This window comes from Myotis brandtii, unplaced genomic scaffold, assembly GCF_000412655.1.
Source record: "Myotis brandtii unplaced genomic scaffold, ASM41265v1 scaffold18, whole genome shotgun sequence".
NCBI lineage: Eukaryota > Metazoa > Chordata > Mammalia > Chiroptera > Vespertilionidae > Myotis > Myotis brandtii.
This window is the reverse complement of record NW_005356674.1, coordinates 5,625,976-5,647,129: the sequence shown is the minus strand read 5'-3', so window position 1 is coordinate 5,647,129 and position 21,154 is coordinate 5,625,976. Positions and strand designations below refer to the sequence as shown.

Below are 21,154 nucleotides of genomic sequence, written 5' to 3'. Positions count from 1 at the left end.
CCTGAGGAGGTTAAGACTCCTGCAGGGCTGGAGGTGTTAGTTCACCTTGGAGCTTGTCAAGCCACTTTAAACCAAAAACATTTCACTTCACATTTTGCCGTGTTTCTATCTAAATTTCCAAAGCACAAAAGCAATTTTTTCTAGTTTTCTTAAATGTTTGCCAAAAAATTGAAAGATAGCTTTACTGTTTCTGACTACATGTTGTTTTGTTTTAAAGTCAAAAGGACAAGATATTTTTCAAAGAAGTATACTTGGGCACATCCTACCAGAAGCTATGGTTTGTTATTTAGAAAATTATGAGTCTGAAAAGTTTTCTGAGATTTTTCTTGGCGAATTTGACACACCAGAAGCAATCTGGAGCAGTGAAATGAGGTAAGTACTCAGTTGATTGTATTTTATACTCAGAATCTTTGCCCCTTGCTGTCTGATTTGACTCTTATTAAAAGAACTGCTTTTACTAGTGTCATAATCTAAAGCTACAGCAGTCATTGGTGTCAAATCAATTTTGACATGATTTGACAAAATTACTGTGAACTTAATAGAGCTTTGTATGAAAGTGTAGACCCTGTTATCATTGGTGCTTCTTAAGTCAGTTTGTAGAACTGGTACGATTTCAGGCAATGAACTAATATGTATTTATGGAATATGTGGAGATAAAATCAAAACACAGTTCTTAGATATTTGGAAATAAAACTGTACTCCACTAATTAAAAAGTATGCCCCATATAAAATGAACCATACCAGAGAGATTCTAAATTCATTTTAGAATGGGGACTCCATAGCCAGAACATTTTGACCTTAATCTGGAGGTTAGGGTTCCTAACAGTTCTCCTTGTTAGGAGGAGAATGCCATAGGAAAAGCTGATGGAAACATAGAAAAAGGAGAAGCCCAGAAGCAGATGTCAGTGTTCAGACACGCTTTGTGCAGGAAAGAGTTCCAGTGTCAAGGCCACCTCTGGAGAATCACTCAGTCCTCGCAGCTGGATGCCAGTTGACCTTCTGAGTCAGTCATTCACTCTCCTTTGGCTGACTTCATACTCACAGTGTCACCTGCTGGTTATCATTTGTATCCTCCCATAGGTTGACCTATAGGCTTGGCATGTGCTAGCCACCAATTTGAATATATTTTGTATGATCGTCATATTTTTCTTTAGGAAAAAATGTATAGGAATATAAAGAAGTTTACAACACAGTTTTTCTATGTAATGTTTTTCTTCTGAAATTTATTATTATGCATCCTCCATCTGAAAAATGTAACTCTATGAGTACTGATCAAATCAAGTTTCTGCTTAGCTGAGGGCCAGATCCCAAATGTGGTTAAATTGACTAAAGTAAATACCAAGCAATGAGCTTCTTTGGGATGATAGCTAATTGAGTTCCCTGGCTATACCCATGTGCTGCATGCAGATTTCTTACCATTTGACCATCTCATGACTAATTTTTCAGTAGCAGTGACTTATAATAGGAAGGACTGGTAATATCAGCCTTTCTTTCTATGGTCTTCTTTGTAGGTAGGTATTACAAATAAGTTTATATCCATTGAAAGTTTTTACATGAGTTTAAAATACCCTGAATAACATTCTCAGGGTATTCTAAATAAATGAGTTACTCTAAAGAAGGTCCATGTAATTATTTTGCATGATTACCTATCTTAACCATTTCTTTAAAATCAAATAATCCTTTCATAATGCTTGGATGTTTTTATAATTGTAGGCGCCTCATGATAGAGAAGATCGCTGCCCATCTTGCTGATTTCACACCTCGTCTTCAGAGTAACACGAGAGCACTTTATCAATATTGTCCCATCCCAGTTATCAACTATCCACAACTAGAAAATGAACTATTTTGTAATATTTATTACCTCAAACAACTTTGTGATACACTCCGATTTCCAGATTGGCCAATTAAAGACCCGGTAAGTTAGCAGATTAATTTGTGCCTTCTTAAAGTATAAAAAATAGCCTCTAATCATTTCTGGGTATTTCTTCCGTCAATGCTAGAAGGATAATGGCTTCCTGAAGTATTTCGTCTTACTCTAAGCACCATGTAAAGGGTAGTTCAGTATATTTGGGTACACACCAAACTGAAAGATTTTTTTTTTGAGGGAGTATTAGGATTTTTATAATCTTAAACTTCTGTGACAGAAATGAAACAAACAATTTCATGTATATTACACGATTGTATACTATATTAGCTTGGTGGAAGCTAGTCTCTAGAGCAGATTGATTAAGTTCACAGATGTCGGAGTAAGGTGGTGTGGGACTGAGTCTCAGTTTGGCCTTAGGCAGTAGCACTACTAATACTTATAATAGCAACTATCTCATGTGGTAGTCAGGAGACTATGTGAGAATTTACATAAGAAACACAGCACAATTCCTAGCACACATCTGAGGCAGTATGTGTGACATACTTATTTGTATAGTAGTATCTACTGCCTGCCTGTCCACAGTGCCCTTGGGACTCCTCCAGTGTGAGCCCTTGGATATATCTATCTGCCTGAAGCCTGGAATAAAGTAGGCCTGGCCACCGTGTTGGATTATTATTGTGGCAGAGGGTATACCATTATCTTTACCATCAAAAGGTCTCAGAACAGTTACCATTTGTGCCAGCAGGCACTGTCTCTTTATAGTGCTCTGACCACATGAAGGCACGTAGACTCTGCTACTTGGTCTGGATTCAACTTGAGATAGTTGAAAAAGTATGGGCTTTTTAGTCAGACCTAGGTTTGAGTCCAGCTCTATCACTTAATAACTGGGAAACATGTAGCTATCTCTCAAAATCTCAATGTTTTCATGTATTATTGAGATTTCTATACATGCCCAAGTTTCAGGCTTGATTCCCGGTAGGGGGCAAGCAGGAGGCAGCTGATCAGTTTTTCTCATCAATGTTTTCCCCTCTCTCTTCCTCCTCCCTCTCCTTTACCCATTCTCTCTCTCCAAAAAAAAAAAAAAAAAAAAAAAATCAATAAAAAATATATTTTAAAAATATATAGTCCTGAAACAAATATCTTGCTATTCAATAGTGTTTTGGTTATTTGTATTTCAGAAAGCTGTTAATTGGATAGTCTAGAAATGTCAGTTTAAATAAATATAGCACAAGGATTTTGTGGCTTGCAAATTATATTCTGAAATAGTTTTATTTTAACAGATATAAATTTTAATCCTTTGTCTTTAAGGTTAAACTTCTAAAAGATACCCTTGATGCCTGGAAGAAGGAAGTAGAAAAGAAGCCACCTACTATGTCAATAGATGATGCTTATGAAGTGCTTAATCTCCCTCAAGGACAGGGACCGTGAGTTTCTTTCAGTATTATCTTCTTCCTTCGTCTTGCAGTTCCTGTTATGCATGAGGAAGAGATTTTATAGCAATACTAGAGGCCCGGTGTGTGGGGTCCCTTGGCCTGGCCTGCGCCCTCTTGCAATCCAGGATCCTTCTGGGGGATGTTGGACTGCCGGTTGCAGCCTGATCCCCACAGGCCAGGCCGAGGGACCCCCATGGGTGCACAAATCTGTGTACCGGGTCTTTAGTATGCATATAAGATCTTTGGTTAATCTCTTCCCGCCCTCTCCTTCCTTCCTCCCCACTTCACTCTGAGATTCATCAGTCTGTTCCATGTTTCCATGCCTGTGATTTCTGCTCCTGCATTGAGAGTCTGCCCCGTCATGGTCAGTGCGCATCATAGCTACTGGTTAAACGGTTGAATGGTTGCTTAAGCTTTTATATATATAGATATATAGATGCCTGAGACACTAAATGACAGATGCTTTGAAAGATTGCAGATTCACTTTATCAGTGAAATTTTACAGTAGAATAGATATGTTAGAGAAAAATAGTTTAAAAGACATTTTCTTAAGTATAAAATAGAATGTCTACATTTTGGGGAAGAGTGATAGTTAAAATGACTCAGAATTATAGAGTTCAAAGTGATATTTTGGAAAATTTTAAAACAATTTCTTCTTCAAACCCCAAATGCTGTTTTGTAATTATAAGTGAATGATAACCTTATAGAGCAGCGGTTCTCAACCTGTGGGCCGTGACCCCTCTAGGGGTCGAGACCCTTTCACAGGGGTCGCCTAAGACCATCGGAAAACACATATATAATTACATATTGTTTTTGTGATTAATCACTATGCTTTAATTATATTCAATTTGTAACAATGAAATTGGGGGTCACCACAACATGAGGAACTGTATTAAAGGGTCGCGGCATTAGGAAGGTTGAGAACCACTGTTATAGAGGAAAAATTTAGGTTTTATCTTTTATGTGAAAAGAAAGGATAATCTTAAATTTAACTGGGTTTGATTTGACACCGTATATATAATCATATACAGTAAAATAAGTACCATTTTAGGTGATTGTGTAAATATTTTTTCTTGCACTTTACTATATTCATAAAACAATTTTCCTATTTAACAGGCACGATGAGAGCAAGATCAGAAAAGCTTACTTCAGACTTGCACAAAAGTACCACCCTGACAAGAATCCAGAAGGAAGAGTATGTACTACCTATGGAGTTAGGGCTTTTGGGATTGACTTTCTTTTACTCAGTTACTGTTTTAGACAGAAAATAGATATATTCATCCTCTGTGTCAGAATATGCCTCATAATATAACACCCAGGGTGTGTTTAACTTCAAGCCCATGTTTTCTGCATGAGTGGTCCTCCCTTAGTTTACCAAAAGCACTACCCTTGAGACTAGCATCTTAGGGATTTTGTTCACATGACTATTTTAAGTATTAAATGAGATAATGTATGTAAAGCACTTAGCAAAGGGCCTGCAATATAGTACTCAATAAATCGTAGTTCTTATACTTATTTTTATAATTTAGGAACTATCTCTAGTATATAGCAGTTTAATATCGCATTTATGGTGTAAATTTAGGAAGACATTTTTAGTAAATGATATTGAAATCATTGAATAGCTATTTGAAAGGGGCTGGGGGTGGGGGGGTGGATTTCACCTTAAAAGTATACCAGTTAGATTACAGTTGTAATGAATACCTTCATGTAAAACAGAATAAAACAAAAAATAATAACTAAAGAAGTTACTGGTAAAATACAAACTAGCTGTATTCTATTTCAGTTTTGATTTGAAATGTTCCAAATTAAAAGTTAATTATCTCTGGTTACATACAGGATATGTTTGAGAAAGTAAATAAAGCATATGAATTTTTATGTACCAAATCAGCAAAAATAGTGGATGGACCAGATCCAGAGAATATAATTTTAATTCTGAAAACGCAGAGCATTCTCTTCAACCGTCATAAAGAAGGTAAGCATGTGTTGTTTTCAAATTTTCATTTACCCTCCACCATGTTACTTTCTGAATATTAAAATTAGAATATTAAAATATTCTACAGCATATTTTAATAGATTTATAATTATTATTGCAAAAGGCTTTTGAAATTATATTTTAGATACGGCAAGAATAGTTTTTCATAGGAAGGTTCAAAATGGTGCTTATTTTATATCTATGTTTTTCAATATTTTGCATTCCAATAAGATTTCAGTATTCCTTCCTGAAGGACATTTGTATTCTGTGGAGTTACTTGGTAATTTTTTATCTTTAGCCATTTAGCAGCACACATATAAATGAAGTCGAAAAGGGGTCTGACAGTGTTTGATTCAAAGATGATTCAGTGTGCTTAAATCACATATAAAAGACTCTGCCCATCATGACTCCAAAAGCCTCTAAAGGTTGAAAATGCCAAGAGTGTTTTGGTCTTTAAAAGAGCAATAGAAACTTTTGAAATGACCGTATACTTCCTATTAACCTTTTATTTCCTATGGTAGCTGTAAAAACCCTCAGTTTGAAAACCACTGTTACAGCTTAAGTTGTGATTGCAGGGTACAGTATTACTGGGAATTTTCAGCATGTTTGTATTCCATTTGTGGTAACTAACAGTGGCAGCCAAAAAGCTGGGTATGTTGAAAACTTTGAAGACTTTTATGTTGGGGAGTTACGTTCAATATGGCAGATGTCCATTGGCTTTGGGACTGAACTTGGTTTATAGCACCAAGTGGAAGATCCATTTGCTCTGCAGGGTGATGTTGGGAGAAAAAGAAGAGAGGCCAAAGTAGGTCGGGGATGTGGTGGGGGGCGGGTGGTGAGGGGAGGGATCTGACATAAGCAGGTGGAACACTGGGTAATTGAGGGCAAGTGAAGTTGCAGTTTAGGTACATATTGGAGGGGACAGCATGGGGATCTAGCAATTGGGTCATTAGAGAGTAGTGACTAATTGATTCACTTCTGCATATGAATTGAATAGAACAGATTTGTAAGCATTTAGTTATATCTTATTTATTACTTACCAGCATGAGTTTAAAGGCGTCTTTTTCAAACCATTGGTTTTTTTGTTTTTTAATATTTTCTTATTGATTTCAAGGAGGAAGGTAGAGGAGAATTGAATAGAACAGATTTGTAAGCATTTAGTTATATGTTATTTATTACTTACCAGCATGAGTTTAAAGGCATCTTTTTCAAACCATTGGTTTTTTGTTTTTTAATATTTTTTTATTGATTTCAAGGAGGAAGGTAGAGGAAGAGAGAGATAGAAACATCAACGATGAGAGAGAATCATTGATTGGCTGCCTCATGCATGCCCCCTACTGGAGATGGAGCCCACAACCAGGGCATGTGCCCTGACCGGGAATTGAACCATGACCTGGTTCATAGGTTGAAGCTCAACCACTGAGCCATGCCAGCCGGGCCATTGGTTATTTTTTAGTGGCTGATAACCCTATACTAGTCACAGGTGAGGTGCAGTTGTGGCTCACCGTTGGTTTGTTATCTAGGTCAGAATGTTTTTTCACGCTGCGTTTTCCACTTTTCCCAGGCTTGTTTATACCCAGTGAGCTTGGGGTGGGGGACCTGGTCTGTTAGGCTTAAAATGTATCCATTGTTCTTTCTTGCCACATATATGTATGTACGTGTTAGGATTACTAGAACCAGTTGCAGGAGGCTTTTTTTAAAAAGCCATTTTAGAAATGCATTTACTTAAGGCAAATTATTGGTCATAATCAAAAGGCAAAAGCTTTATGCTGATTTCAAGTGGGATTATAGAGGCTCTTATAAAGTCACAGTCTCTTTTGCTCTAGAATAAATTATATTCAGTATTTTAAAATGTTCATTTTATGATAACTGATGAAATAGAAAGAAAAGTGCACTTGTTATTCAGAAAGTAGAATATAAAATATTCACTCATTTAAATCAAATGTCTGCCCGGCTGGTGTGACTCAGTTGTTGAGCTTCTACCTGTGAACCTGGAGGTCACAGTTCGATTCCTGGTCAGAGTACATGCCCGGGTTGCAGGCTCAGTCCCCGGTTGGGGTACAGGAGGCCACAGATCAATGATTCTCTCTTATCATTGATATTTCTATCTCTCTGTCCCTCTCCCTTCCTCTCTGAAATCAAGAAAAATATATTTTAACAATAATAAAAATAAATATCTCTCTTTTCTTTACAAAGAGTTATGGAAATCGTGATTGTTAATACAGTCTCTGGTGTGTTGGCTGTGTCTTGCTGTCTGAGATCAGGTGAAAAGTTGCAAAAATCACATGGGACAACATAGAAAGTCAATATGCTGCAAGGGATCAAACACTAAATTCAGTTAATCTATCAGAAAATACTCTTTTACAAGTGGAAACATTTTAGAGAAATCAACCAAACAAGTTTGCTAAAAAAGAAAAGATCCAAGGGATTTGTAATTGTTTTAATTTCTTTTTATAAACTAGAATTAAAAGACATTTAAGATGTTGAATATCATTTTTTAATGCAATGTAATTGAACAGTGTCTAAATTAACTAAATTAGTTTTTATTTTGTTTGTTGTTTTCCCAACACTAACCTTTGGTTATTTCAGATTTACAGCCTTACAAATATGCAGGATACCCCATGCTGATTAGGACTATAACCATGGAAACTTCAGATGACCTCCTTTTCTCAAAAGAATCACCTTTGTTGCCTGCTGCGGTAGAACTGGCTTTCCACACTGTCAACTGCTCAGCCCTCAATGCTGAAGAGCTCCGAAGGGAGAATGGAATTGAGGTAATATGGATGACCTTGGCGTTTACTTTCCAGCTAGTTTAGATATATTGTATGACTCCTGGCAATAGAGAATTCACCAAGTACAAATAGTTGGTATAGTTTGTATAATTTATGCCAACAGATAACAATGTTACAGTCCCTATATTCTTGTATCAAAATTAAAGGTAGAAATGGAGCTTTATTTCATGTGAATTGGAGAGTATTAGATTCAAAATTGATAAACTTAATATTACTTACAAAGTAGCTTATTGGGACCACTTAAAAAGAAACTTTTAGGAGCCCTTTGTTTACTTGTTTATTTAACAAATATTAATTGAGCAAACATTTACTTAACCAAGTATATAATATTCCTACTAGAAAAGGCTTTTCACACTTCAAGTCAGAATGGGAACTTAATGGTTGGCTTCTTTCTCTGCAGGTGTTACAAGAGGCATTTAGTCGCTGTGTGGCTGTCTTGAATCGTTCTAGTAAACCAAGTGACATGTCAGTACAGGTGAGGCTAGTTTCTGATGTTTTGCTGAAAATCTTTGGTTCCTTTGGTGTTCTGATATTTGCTGAAAACCTTTGATGTGGAGTACACATATTACTCTAATCTCTGCCTTCATCTTCACATGGCATTCTTCCTGTTTCTGTGTCTGTGTGTGTGTGTGTGTGTGTGTCTGTGTGTGTGTGTGTGTCTGTCTGTCTCGGTGTCTAAATTTTCTCTTTTTATAAGGACACATATTCTGTGTCCTTTTTATAAGGACTCTGCATTAGAGTCCATCCCAGTGACCTTATCTTAACTTGATTACTTCTATAAAGATGCTATTTCCAAGTAAGGTCACATTCTGAGGTACTTGAGGGTTAAGACTTTAACATATCTTATAGGAAAGACACAATTTGACCCATACATTGATATTGCAAGAAAGAGATAAAATCAGGAAAGAATAAGGAATACTGTAAGGGAAAGTTTCAGGAAATAGAGCTCACAAATCCAGGAACTTCTAAGTCTAATAAAAATAAAGGGAAAAACTGAGAAATGTCTTGAGTAACAAACACCAAATAAAACTTCACATTGCAGCAAGAATTAAACCAAAAATGCCTTTGATTTCTAGGTGTTCATTTTGTATCTTGCTACATTGCCAAAGTCATTTATTAAATCTAGTAATTTTTTGATGGAGTCTTTAGGTTTTCTATGTACACTATCATATCATCTGCAAATAATCTCCTTTCCAATTTGGATGCCTTTTATTTTTCCTTCTTGTCTGATCGCTATGGGTAAAACTTCCAGTACTATATTGAATAAGAGTGGTGAAAGTGTACATCCCTGTCTTGTTCCTGTTCTTATGGGGAATACTTTTGGTTTTTGCCCATTAAGAAGGATATTGGCTCTAGATTTGTTATATATGGCCTTTATTATGTTGAGCTCTGATCCCTCTATTCCCACTTTGCTGAGAGTTTTTATAAAAATAGGTGTTGGATTTTGTCGAATGCTTTTTCTGTGTCAATTGATATGATCATGTGGTTTTTGTCTTTCAATTTGGTTATGTGATATATCACATTAATTGATTGTGAATATTGTACCAGCCTTGCATCCATGGAATAAATCCCGCTTGGTCATGGTGTATTTTATACAACAACAACAAAATAAAACGTATGGTTCCAAGAGAATTATACTATACGCTGCTCAAACTTTAAATCTATGAGAACCACTTGGAGGGCTCTTTAAACCATGGGTTCTGAGCATTGCCTCCCCGTCCCCTGCCCACAGAGTTTCTGATTCAGTGGGTCTGGCATATGGGCCTGAGAATATGCTTTTTTATCAGATTCTCAGGTGCTGATGGTCTGTATATCACACTTTTAAGAACCACTGCACTAAATTACCTGTGATCTATTGGCTTTGTTTGTCTCTCTTAAGATAGAGAATAATATAATGAACCCTTATGTCCCCACCTGAGAATATGCTTTTTTATCAGATTCTCAGGTGCTGATGGTCTGTATATCACACTTTTAAGAACCACTGCACTAAATTACCTGTGATCTATTGGCTTTGTTTGTCTCTCTTAAGATAGAGAATAATATAATGAACCCTTACGTCCCCATTACACAGTTAAAAATATTTGCCATTTTGCCATTCTTATTTCACTTCCTCCCCTGCCTAATTTCCTTTTCTGTCTCCTTCCCCCAACCATAGTATTTTAATTGGCTTATTTTCTGTTATGGTTATAATAGTTGAATTCTTTGATAGAAATTCCATCAAGAATTCATTAAGATCATTATAGAATGCATCTTGTTTATGCCAGCAAAATTTAGAACATAAAACAACTAAGTATAAGCTTTTTGAGTTTCAGCCTCTACTTTGAAGTACAGTACATAAATAGAACTCTGGTTCTACAATGTTAATACTCTGGACAAAAATGTTTTAATCCAGAGATTGGCAACCATTTTTTTTTAATTCTCACCCAAGGATATATTTTTTTTTTTCCATTGCTTTTTAGAGACAGTGAAAGGGAGGAGAGAGAGAGGAAAAAAACATTGATGTGAGAGAGTCAGATCGATTGATTGCCTCCCACACCAGCCCTTACTGGAGCCAGGATTGAACCTGCAACCCAAGTATGTGCCCTGAATGGGAATTGAATCTGCAACCCTTCCATGACTGGGCTGATGCTCTAACCGAGTGGTGCTCAACCCTTGGGGGTCGAACGACCCTTTCACAGGGGTAGCCTAAGACCATCGGAAAACACATATGTAATTACATATTGTTTTTGTGATTAATCACTATGCTTTAATTATGTTCAATTTGTAACAATGAAATTGGGGGTCACCACAACATGAGGAACTGTATTAAAGGGTCGCAGCATTAGGAAGGTTGAGAAGCACTGCTCTAACCGTTGAGCAACACCAGCCTGGGCAGCAAACTTCCTATATAATAAAAGGCTAATATACACATCGACTGAACGGAGGTGCACTTGCATTGCAAAATCTCTCCTGTGCAAAGTCAAGAACCCACACGCTACAGGTGGGCCCAAGGCAGACCCACTCGGGGCCCTGTCCCTTTCCCATGACAGGAGAGCAAAGGCCAAGCAGTGAGGCTACACAGCTGGCTGATTTGCTTGGACAGAAGAGACTATATATCGGGAATCAGCAAACTTTTTCTGTGAAGGGCCAGAGAGTAAACATTTGAGGCTTTCAGGCTCCATACAGTCTCTGTTGAACTTTATGTTTTTTTAGTAACTCTTTAAAAATGTGAAAACTGTAGCTCCCTGGCCATATAAAGACAGCCCCAAGGTTGATTTGGTCATGTACCATAGTGGCCATGATGTGGCAACCTTGCATCTACAGAAAATCTTAACCAGAAATACTAGTGATTTAATAGATATATTCTGTTCAGTTTTGGAGCGATATATATATATCGTTAAGTATTCACGAATCTTTGCTGATTTGATTCCCACTGTCTTAAGCAAGGAATACACAAGTGACTTCTTTTTTTGCTTTGTTGTGTTGTCTGTAGGTATGTGGACACATAAGCAAATGCTATAGTGTAGCTGCTCAGTTTGAAGAATGCCGAGAGAAGATTACAGAAATGCCCGGCATCATCAAGGATCTCTGTCGGGTGCTGTATTTTGGCAAGGTAGAGTTCATCTTTAATGCTTTCTGATAGAGCTGGCAATGAGTTTTCTTTTCAAGTAGCCAGTCTCAGGTTTATAAACAAGTTGTTTTCTCCAAATTATTTTCTTTTAATTCTTACCCAAGGATATGTTTTCATCGATCTTTAGAGAGAGAGAGAAACATCGACATGAGAGAGAAACATTGATCAGTTGCTTCCCGCACATTCCCCGACTGGGGATAGAACCCACAATCTAGGTATGTGCCCTGACCAGGAATCGACCCTGCAACCTTTGGTGCACAAGCCAATGCTTTAACCAACTGGCCATTATTTTTAAGTAAATTATTTGGATCTCTAATAGCATTTTTCACAGAAGCATTGCTGTCAATGAAGGCTTTTGTTTCTAAGCTGGCCCACAAAGAATGACACTAGTGACACAGCTAAAGAGAAATGGGTCTCATCTGAGCATTAAGAGAAAGGTAGGGAAGAAAGAGAAGACTAGACTAAATAAATCTCATGAGAGTAAAGGACCACATAAAACCTGAAACTTAGCCAAGTCACTTCCTCATGGGAAGAAAGTCCAGTTTAGAGATCTGAGAGTTGACTGTTTCTTCCTACTCCAGTACCGCTGAGGGAAGGAGAGATTTCTTGGGTGACTGACAGAGTGAGAGGCGTACTGGAATAGAACAGGATTGGGGTGCTGATGCTGGGCTAGGGTATCTTGAAATAAGGGAATCTGATGAAAACATGTCCTCAACTATATTTACTTGATGTCCTTACAAGTATTTAGCAAGAACAAACTGAGTGACAGAAATGAATTTGTACACCTGCACTAAAGATATTGATAAACTTAAGCTGGTTGGCATGTGAGTTGCTGTTAATGCCTTGTTACTATTTTTAGAATTGAATAAGTGAAATGAAGAAAACAATTCCCAAGTTTCTGAGCACTAGCCTCAAAGATAGTAATTCTGTGTTTTGTCACAGGGTCACTTTTAATTTTGGATTTTAAAGGATATAGGATTCAAATTTAAATTGGAAATAAAAATAGAAGAGGAGGTAAATATTTTGCATAATAAGATAGTTAGCTTGCCATACATTCACATCCAGTTTCTCTTGGGAGCTTCTTCTTAACTCTATAATTAATTCAATTATTCTTATTCTCTCAGAGTATTCCACGAGTGGCCGCTCTTGGGGTAGAGTGTGTCAGTTCTTTTGCTGTGGATTTCTGGCTACAGACACACCTGTTTCAAGCTGGAATTTTGTGGTATATGCTTGGTTATCTGTTTAATTATGACTACACACTGGAAGAGAGTGGCATTCAGAAAAGCGAAGAAACAAACCAGCAGGTAACTTGAACTGCTTTAATATTGTATTTGAACTCAAGCCATAGGTTAATGTGAAGCAAAGCTTCAGCTATCCAGAACCTCCAAGGCATACACTGTTTTTCAGAGATAACTAAGTTTATTGCTCTTTAATCCTCCAAACTATTTTTTATCTTAACCAGGATTCAAGGCAAGGGAATTTGTAGTAGCATATACTGGATACAACTTAAATTTTTTCTTGATTACTCAGCATCACCTGTAGGATTGCAAAATTACGCTTTTGTAACACAGGAAAATATAATGATACTGTTGGGGCTAGCTCCCCCAAACACTTGAGTGCTTACCTGAATTTTACATATATTTTTTTCTATCTATACTTTTGTATTTACTGTCATTCATTATTCATTTTGTTATTTGTATGTGTCTTTAGCAGTCAAATCTACCTGCATGTATCCTATTCCCTACCCTACCCCCAGATGTGCTTCTTCCCGTTATCTACAAGATACTGTTTTGGTAGAAATGAACTCACAGATTCTATGCTCTTTTGTATAGGTACAAGAGTAACCTCTAATGCATAAACTCAATAATACCAGTATTAGGGACTCCTATGCCTTTTTTGGTTGTTAGCTTTCTGCTTTTTAAATGTGTCCCATACAGTTAATTGTGTTATTAATGTAAGAGAGCAGATCTACTTTAATGTCTTAATTTTTTAAACAGGAAGTAGCCAACAGCCTTGCCAAACTGAGTGTCCATGCTCTCAGTCGCCTTGGAGGGTATCTGCCTGAAGAACAAGCAACTCCAGAAAATCCAACCATCAGGAAAAGTTTATCTGGCATGCTGACACCCTATGTTGCTAGAAAACTTGGTGTGGTTAGTACTACTGAGGTATGTGCTTACAGGTAACCTGGGTTTTGATGAATATTGCAAAATCCTTTAAATAACACAGGAACATAGCAAAGTTGAGTGCTGCAGGAATACTAAAAATTGACAGTGTTTATATGCTTGTTCTCTCAGCCAAGAAATTTAGTTTATTGTGTATTGATGCTAATGATCTATCTCTACAAGAGCAGTCTTTTTGTAAGTGTAAATTAACTTCACATTTCTCAGTTGTGGAGCTACCATAATTGTGTGTGTTTTTTTTCCTCACCTGAGAACTTTATTTTATTTTATTGATTTTTAGAGAGAGAAACGTTGGTCACTTGCCTCCTCTATGTGCTCTAACCAGGGATCAAACCCACAAACTTTTGGTGCACCGGACCACGCTCCACCAACTGAGCCACCCAGCCAGGGCAGAGCCACCGTAATTCTTAACTAGTCTTGTTCCTTGGTATTAGAAGGGACTGGACTGGAGTGGTGTTTCACAATGGGCAGAGGACTGGGAGGCAGGAGACCCAGAGTCTATTTTTAGTTGTTTCTCCGCTTTACCTTATTTAGGCGCAGGTGTGAAGTCCCAAAGGTAAATGCACACACACATGCATTCGTGACAAAAGTAAGCCTGACCTTGGCAGACCTCCCAACTTCTTGGGCCTTTTTTGTGAGGATCACTGAGAAACCACCTACAAATGTAGTATTAGAGAATTAATCTATAGAAATCCATTCAGTAGACTACTGTGAAGCTTGAATTATATAGGTATATTTAAATAAAGGCATTCGAAGATGTTTAAAGTGTTTCAAGTGAAAAGACTAAACCCATTTTTGTATATTAAAAAGAAATGAAAAGATGGATGAATCTGTACCAATCTGTTTAAGTGTAGTTATCCCTGAATGGCAGAATTGCAGACTATTTTAATATTATTTTTATATTCTCCAGTGATTGTCTAATACTTTTGTGTAAAAAAAAATAAAGCCCTCAGGGTTTTACTGGTAAATGTAAAGTATTTTAGAACTTACAAATAGCTTCTTTGTTTTTAATCCAATCTAAATGGGTCTGGTTCTAGTGCTGGGCATTGCTTTTTGGTGCCCCTAAACAAGAGGGAAGAGCTTTAGGTGTCACTTTTTGTTCTTTTTCTGGACTTTGTGTTTATTAATGTGATGGGTTTTGCTGATTGAAAACTAGCAAGTTGTTGATTAACTGCTACAGAAAAAAAGAACTAGTAGCACTTCAAAATGTTGGCCTGAACTTCATCTGGACATATTAAATGCTTATTTTAAACTGCTAATTCTCAAAGTTTTACAGTTTTCCTACTAATATATTTTTTCAGTCATTTTTCTTAACATTTGAAAACAAAGGTTGGGTGTCTTTGTATAAGATGGAGGTATCAACCCCTGCTTTCCTCCTGGCATAGAGCTCTGTAAATGTAAAATGTATAACAGTTTTACTAAAACATATAAAGGAAAGTCAAATGTCTATGTATAGTTACTATGGAGGAGAGCAAAGTGGAGGGAAAGCACAATGGGTAGGGAAGCAGTCATAGCTATGTCTGCAGAACTGTTTTCTGCAATTTGGAATTAGGGCTTGGCCTACGAAACCGGAACTGACTCTGCTTGTACATTTTATTTCCCTTCCTAGGAGTATGCTTCATAAAGATTTAGATTTTTGTTTTCAGATAAATGTGTATAAAGGCAGAATGATTCCTTTTAAGCTATGTTTACTGAGTTTATTAAATGCTTTAACACAAGTATGTTGTGTAATTTTCACCAAAACAGAGCCAATGTTAAGTTAAACAGATTCAAATTTGAATCCCGGTTTCACCATTTAAGGATTGTGAGACCTGGAACAAATAATTTGCCCTCTCTCAGCCATAATTTTTCTCAGGTGCACATGGATAATATTATCAGACTTGTTAGAATTATTGAAATACCTGTTATTGAGCTCTGTTCTACTTAAAGCGCCTATTACCAAACGTAATAGATAATTTTAGTAAACGATAACTTCATTATTTTTTTTTCTAAATGTTACAAAACTTACTCTGTTTCCTAGATTTTGAAGATGCTTAACAGCAACACAGAGAACCCGTATTTGATATGGAACAATTCTACAAGGGCAGAGCTACTTGAATTTCTTGAATCCCAACAAGAAAACATGATTAAAAAAGTAAGTTACTGTTGGAAAAGTTTCTTGGGTAACTTACTCTGATGGAATCTCTGGAAATGTAACTTAGCATTGACAAAGCAGAAGCCCATTTCTCCATTTGGTGTTAATTAAGTCTATATATATCTTTTTGCCACCTAATATTTGGCGCATTTAAGAATACTTACTATTGTATTTAATAATACATTGAGATTTGTTATTGTTGTTTTTGTTACCACTAATATATACCTATACCTATCTTCTATTTTAATCAGTTTTTGCACCCAGAAGCCCTGCTATATTATTCTTTCCAGCCTCTTTTCCCCAGTAAATCAAAATTGCTTTTGGTATCAAAATTGAATAATTTCTCCTATTCTGACACCTTTCAGTGGAGAAGCTGTTAAGCCATTAAATACAACAACAAAAAACAACAAGTAGGATGAAAAATATGGAGAAAACCTGGATAATACAAATACTAACTAGATGATTGGGTTTTGACTTTTGTTGTTGTTTATCCTCACCCAAGGATATTTTTTCCATGGATGTTTAGAGAGCGTAGAGGGTGGGAGGAAGGGGAAGAGAGAGAGAAATTGATTGGTTGCCTATTATACACACCCCGACTGGGGATCAAACCCACAACCTAGGCATGTGCCCTGACCTGCAACTGCAGCCTTTTTGGTGAACAGGATGATATTCCAACCAACTGAGCCTCCTGGCCAGGCTCTCCCATTTCTCTTTTCTGTCTTTTTACTTTTCTTTAAATGGAAACTCTTCTTGATTTCTCAACCTATTTATTCAGAGACCTTGTTTTCCAGCACTTCATTTAATATATTATTTTTTAAACCAGTAAAAATGTCACCCTATATCTGACTAGGCCCAATGCCTGCTGAGTGGAGTGAGAAGAGCCAAGTGTCATACTTGCTTTATGAACAGTAGCTCTAAGACACTTCATTGACTGACCTCTGTGATCTTTTGAAATTTTAAAATGAGCAATAATATTAGTCTTTGACTAGAAAATAACAACTCTACACCCATTCCAGAGTCCATATTACTACTTAATAAACCTTATAAGTGCCGTGGGTGCTGTCTCTCTATTCCACCACATTTTTTCCCTCTGAAAAATGAGTGGTTCTTTTAAGTTACTTATCTGATGTTATTAAATTGAATATGTGGATAGATTCATAAACCAGACACTAATGATTCTGATGCATATCTAACAGTATATTTTCTTTTTTTAAAGGGTGATTGTGACAAAACTTATGGATCAGAATTTGTCTATAGTGATCACGCCAAAGAACTTATTGTAGGCGAGATTTTTGTTAGGGTATATAATGAAGTCCCTACTTTCCAGCTAGAGGTAAGCTCTCTATTAGTTTTGTCTGATACTTTTGCTCATTTGACCACACTGTGTACATGGAAATAATTTGTGTTCTTTGCCAAATGCTTTATACCAGCCTGGCTATGTGATGGGGTGACCATTGATAATGTATGAGCCTCTTTATTTTGAATGTTGAAGAATTTATTTTGTGGATTCATTAATAAGTTATTCCCTGCCCAGCTGTTCCTTATGTTACGCATAATGCTCTCCTACTGTCATGTATATATGCCTTCAACTTACTAGTCTCTCTTGCACACTCAACTCCATCGTGTAGAATGTCCTTCTCTGGCCAGTTATTAGACGAAAATAAGAAAATACAGGTGGAGATCAAGTTTTTTGTTGTTGTTGTTTTTTAAATGATGGGGGTCACATCAGCTTGTCAATTCCAGAAGCAAATTGAGGAGCTTCTTTTTCTTCTTAGTACTTGGAGATTGTGTAGGAATATTTTGTTACAGGGTTTTTTTGTTTTGTTTTGGAGAGGATGACAAGGAGGATTTGGTGATTGTTTGATTTTTAAGGAGCAAAGAAGCTTTGTTTTAGACTTTGCTCTTAGCATAAAAGGAATTTACTAAACCATAATGTGTATTATTTAGCTGTTAATCAGAATGAGTTCAGTGATTTTTAAGATCCCTTTGAAAACTGTCCTTTGAATTTAAATTCTAAATATATATAATTTTAAAATGTTAAAATATAACCAAATTGTAGAAGTTACATCTAATGTTATTCATTACTTTTATTGGTAAAGATAAGTGATTCTATAATCTCAGCATTGTTATACTAAAGTTCTCATGGGAGTATATCTGATCTCTATTGTATTGCGACAGAAAATGTTGAAAAACACTTCATAATGTGACTGAGTTTTATTTCCCCCTCCCCCAGTTTGTTTTTAAGTCATCATTCGAGGACATCTTTTTTTTTTTTTTTTTTTTTCATTGATTCTAGAGAGAGAGGAAGGGAGGGAGAGAAACATCAATCAGTTGCCTCCCATATGGGTTCCGACCGGGTATTGAACCCACAACCTGGGTTTGTGCTCTGACTGGGAATCGAATCCATGACCCTTTGGTGCACAGGATGACACTCTACCCTCTTAGCAACACCTTCCAGGGCTTTCCCCCCATTTTTAATCCATAGGTGTATCATGTGTATGTACAGTCACTTTAGTAGCTTGAGTTTTGCTGTTGTTGTTTGGTTGGTTGTTTTTTTGCTATGGAGTCTTTGTTATACATTATTTCTGAAGGCACACATGTCTTTAAATATTTCTCCACTCAACATAGGTTCCAAAAGCGTTTGCTGCAAGTCTCTTGGATTACATAGGCTCACAGGCCCAGTACCTCCACACATTCATGGCTATCACACATGCTGCAAAAGTGGAGTCAGAACAACACGGAGACCGCTTGCCAAGAGTGGAAATGGCTTTGGAGGCTCTGAGAAATGTCATAAAATATAATCCAGGTGTGTGACTATATCCTTGATCAGTTAGATCCTTATAATAGAGGGCCTGAAAAATCCAATTCTCAGTTTTATCAGGGAAACTTACTTGGCTATAATGCTATACCTGGCATAACTTTAAGAGGACTTGACCCCATAATATTTTTATCTGTAAACAGTAGGCTGGAAAGATAGGTCAAGGTACCATGGTTATAAGAGTCTCAGTGAGTTGAAAAGTCAGAATAACTTGATAGAGTAAAATGTCAAATTGATGACATAAGTTGATATACCAAGTGTAAGTGCTTAAATTAGATTTATTAGGTGATGTAATTTTTGCCTCATATGCATATGGACACTCATAGTTTTAAAAAACTGAATTGTTTGGTGTATAAAATTTGAAATAATGAAAATGTGAAAATTTTTATTTTTAAACATCTTTAAGAGGACATTTTCAAAAACATCACTCTTGCCTGACTCCAGGGGAGACAGATGAGTGAAAATCTAAATGCTTCTTCCGATTCTAGCTTTGATAACAAATATAGGATATAAAACTTAAAACAATACAAATGGAATTTAAGTTACCTTTAATAATTATCTTTCAGATACTTTTTTGCTCTTTTCGGTATATATTATAATACTATTAAAATTCTGACTTTTTGTTTATTGCCAACAAATTAGTCCAATAAAGCAACAGTAATGAAATGTTCTTAGGAATTTAGTCATTTCCATGGCCTACATTGGGATGTTATTAAAGGCAGTGTTATATTCTCTGAAGAAAACTTCATTTTTTTATTGTTTGTAATTTGGCATAGTAGAATGGTATTAGTGGTGTATTAGGTACAAAGTAATTGCAGCAAAGCAGGCTCTTGATTTGGAACTTACAAAAATAGAGGAAGGGCTTGCACAGAAACTGTTTTGATAGCATCTATAAAGTTCATGTGTCAGGATCACATGCTCACTTGTAATTTAGAAGTATGGTTTATGTCAAGAGATAAAGAATATAATTACCACCATATACCTTTTATTTTTGAGTTCTATTTGATAAATTTCTTGTTTTTAGTCTGAGGCTAAAGGTGGGGATGGAAATGGAAACAAAACGAACATAAGAAACTCTAATCTTGCCTAGTATTTACTGTAGCTTAGAGATACTTTACTCAACGTCATAACACAAATATTGAGAAAAGCTTATCAGGCCCATAATTGACAGTAAACAATAGTGTGTATTGGTTTTCTGAAGGTTTGAAATTTAGGACATCTCTTAGAAATAAATAAAAAATAACATTTTATTCTTATTTCTTAGGCTCTGAAAGTGAATGCATTGGGCACTTTAAATTAATATTTTCTCTTCTCCGAGTCCATGGAGCTGGTCAAGTGCAGCAATTGGCTTTGGAGGTAAAAGAATGTACTAAAGCATGTTGCCTTCCTTGTCACTTACTATGTATGGTGTGAGCCCTGGATAATCGCCATCTGAAGCTAAATGGAAGTTTACATGTTTATTGTGTAGTTTTTATTTTCCATTTTGCCTTTAAGTCAAGTGTGGGTTTTTCTTAAAAAATATATTTTATTGATTTTTCACAGAGCGGAAGGGAGAGGGATAGAGAGTTAGAAACATCAATGAGAGAGGAACATCGATCAGCTGCCTCCTGCACACCTCCTACTGGGGATGTGCCCGCAACCAAGGTACATGCTCTTGACCGGAATCAAACCTGGGCCCTTTCAGTCCGCAGGCCGACGCTCTACCCACCGAGCCAAATCGGTTAGGGCAAGTGTGGATGTTTTTTAAAGTTTGAATTAATTTACTCATTTTGAAGAGCAAATGTTACGCAGTCATAACATTTTCAAGATCATACTCAGTAGTCATTGTCTGCAATGCATTGAAATGCATTATATATTGTCATGTAGTGTGGGTTAAAAATTGACTTTACTCGGATGTTTAGAATCCAAGAAAAAGTGTCAGGGTTTCTCTGATCTTTCTAGAGACATTTGAGATCAGGGACTCTTGCTGGCTACACACTAGGTTTGTGTTCCAGAGAAAGGACGAACACCAAATTCAGCCCCGCAGTAATGTATTAAAAGCTTATTAACTAGCATGTTCTTTTCTTTTTAAGCACTTTAAAATATATATTTTTATTGACTTCAGAGAGGAAGGGAGAGAGAGAGATAGAAACATTCATCAGCTGCTTCCTGCATGCCCCCAACTGGGGATCGAGCCCAAACCTGGTCACATGCCCTTGACCTGGGACCCTTCAGTCTGTAGGCTGACGCTCTGTCCACTGAGCCAAACCAGCTAGGGCAACAAGCATGTTCTTTTAATTGAAATGCATGCTTCTGAACTTAATTCCTTTAAGTACTCTGTAACATTTTAAATAAACATTATTAAATCT

At 36.5% G+C, this 21,154-nt stretch overlaps 1 protein-coding gene across 4 annotated transcripts in view; it reads left to right on the top strand.

Annotated features, from left to right (window-relative positions):
• DNAJC13 (DnaJ (Hsp40) homolog, subfamily C, member 13) overlaps positions 1–21,154 on the top strand; it is a 113,947-nt gene that overhangs the window by 73,293 nt on the left and 19,500 nt on the right. For all 4 annotated transcript variants that reach the window (XR_313441.2, XM_014537526.1, XM_005863580.2 and 1 more), the window contains 14 exons: positions 218–372; positions 1,714–1,915; positions 3,176–3,291; positions 4,417–4,495; positions 5,137–5,272; positions 7,862–8,046; positions 8,465–8,539; positions 11,537–11,656; positions 12,799–12,978; positions 13,672–13,839; positions 15,875–15,988; positions 17,205–17,321; positions 18,617–18,794; positions 20,071–20,162. Coding sequence is in view for 3 of the 4 variants with exons in the window: in XM_014537526.1 (XP_014393012.1) it covers positions 218–372; positions 1,714–1,915; positions 3,176–3,291; positions 4,417–4,495; positions 5,137–5,272; positions 7,862–8,046; positions 8,465–8,539; positions 11,537–11,656; positions 12,799–12,978; positions 13,672–13,839; positions 15,875–15,988; positions 17,205–17,321; positions 18,617–18,794; positions 20,071–20,162 (1,917 nt within the window). In the remaining variant the exon portion in view is untranslated. The remainder of the gene's footprint in view (positions 1–217; positions 373–1,713; positions 1,916–3,175; positions 3,292–4,416; positions 4,496–5,136; positions 5,273–7,861; positions 8,047–8,464; positions 8,540–11,536; positions 11,657–12,798; positions 12,979–13,671; positions 13,840–15,874; positions 15,989–17,204; positions 17,322–18,616; positions 18,795–20,070; positions 20,163–21,154) is intronic.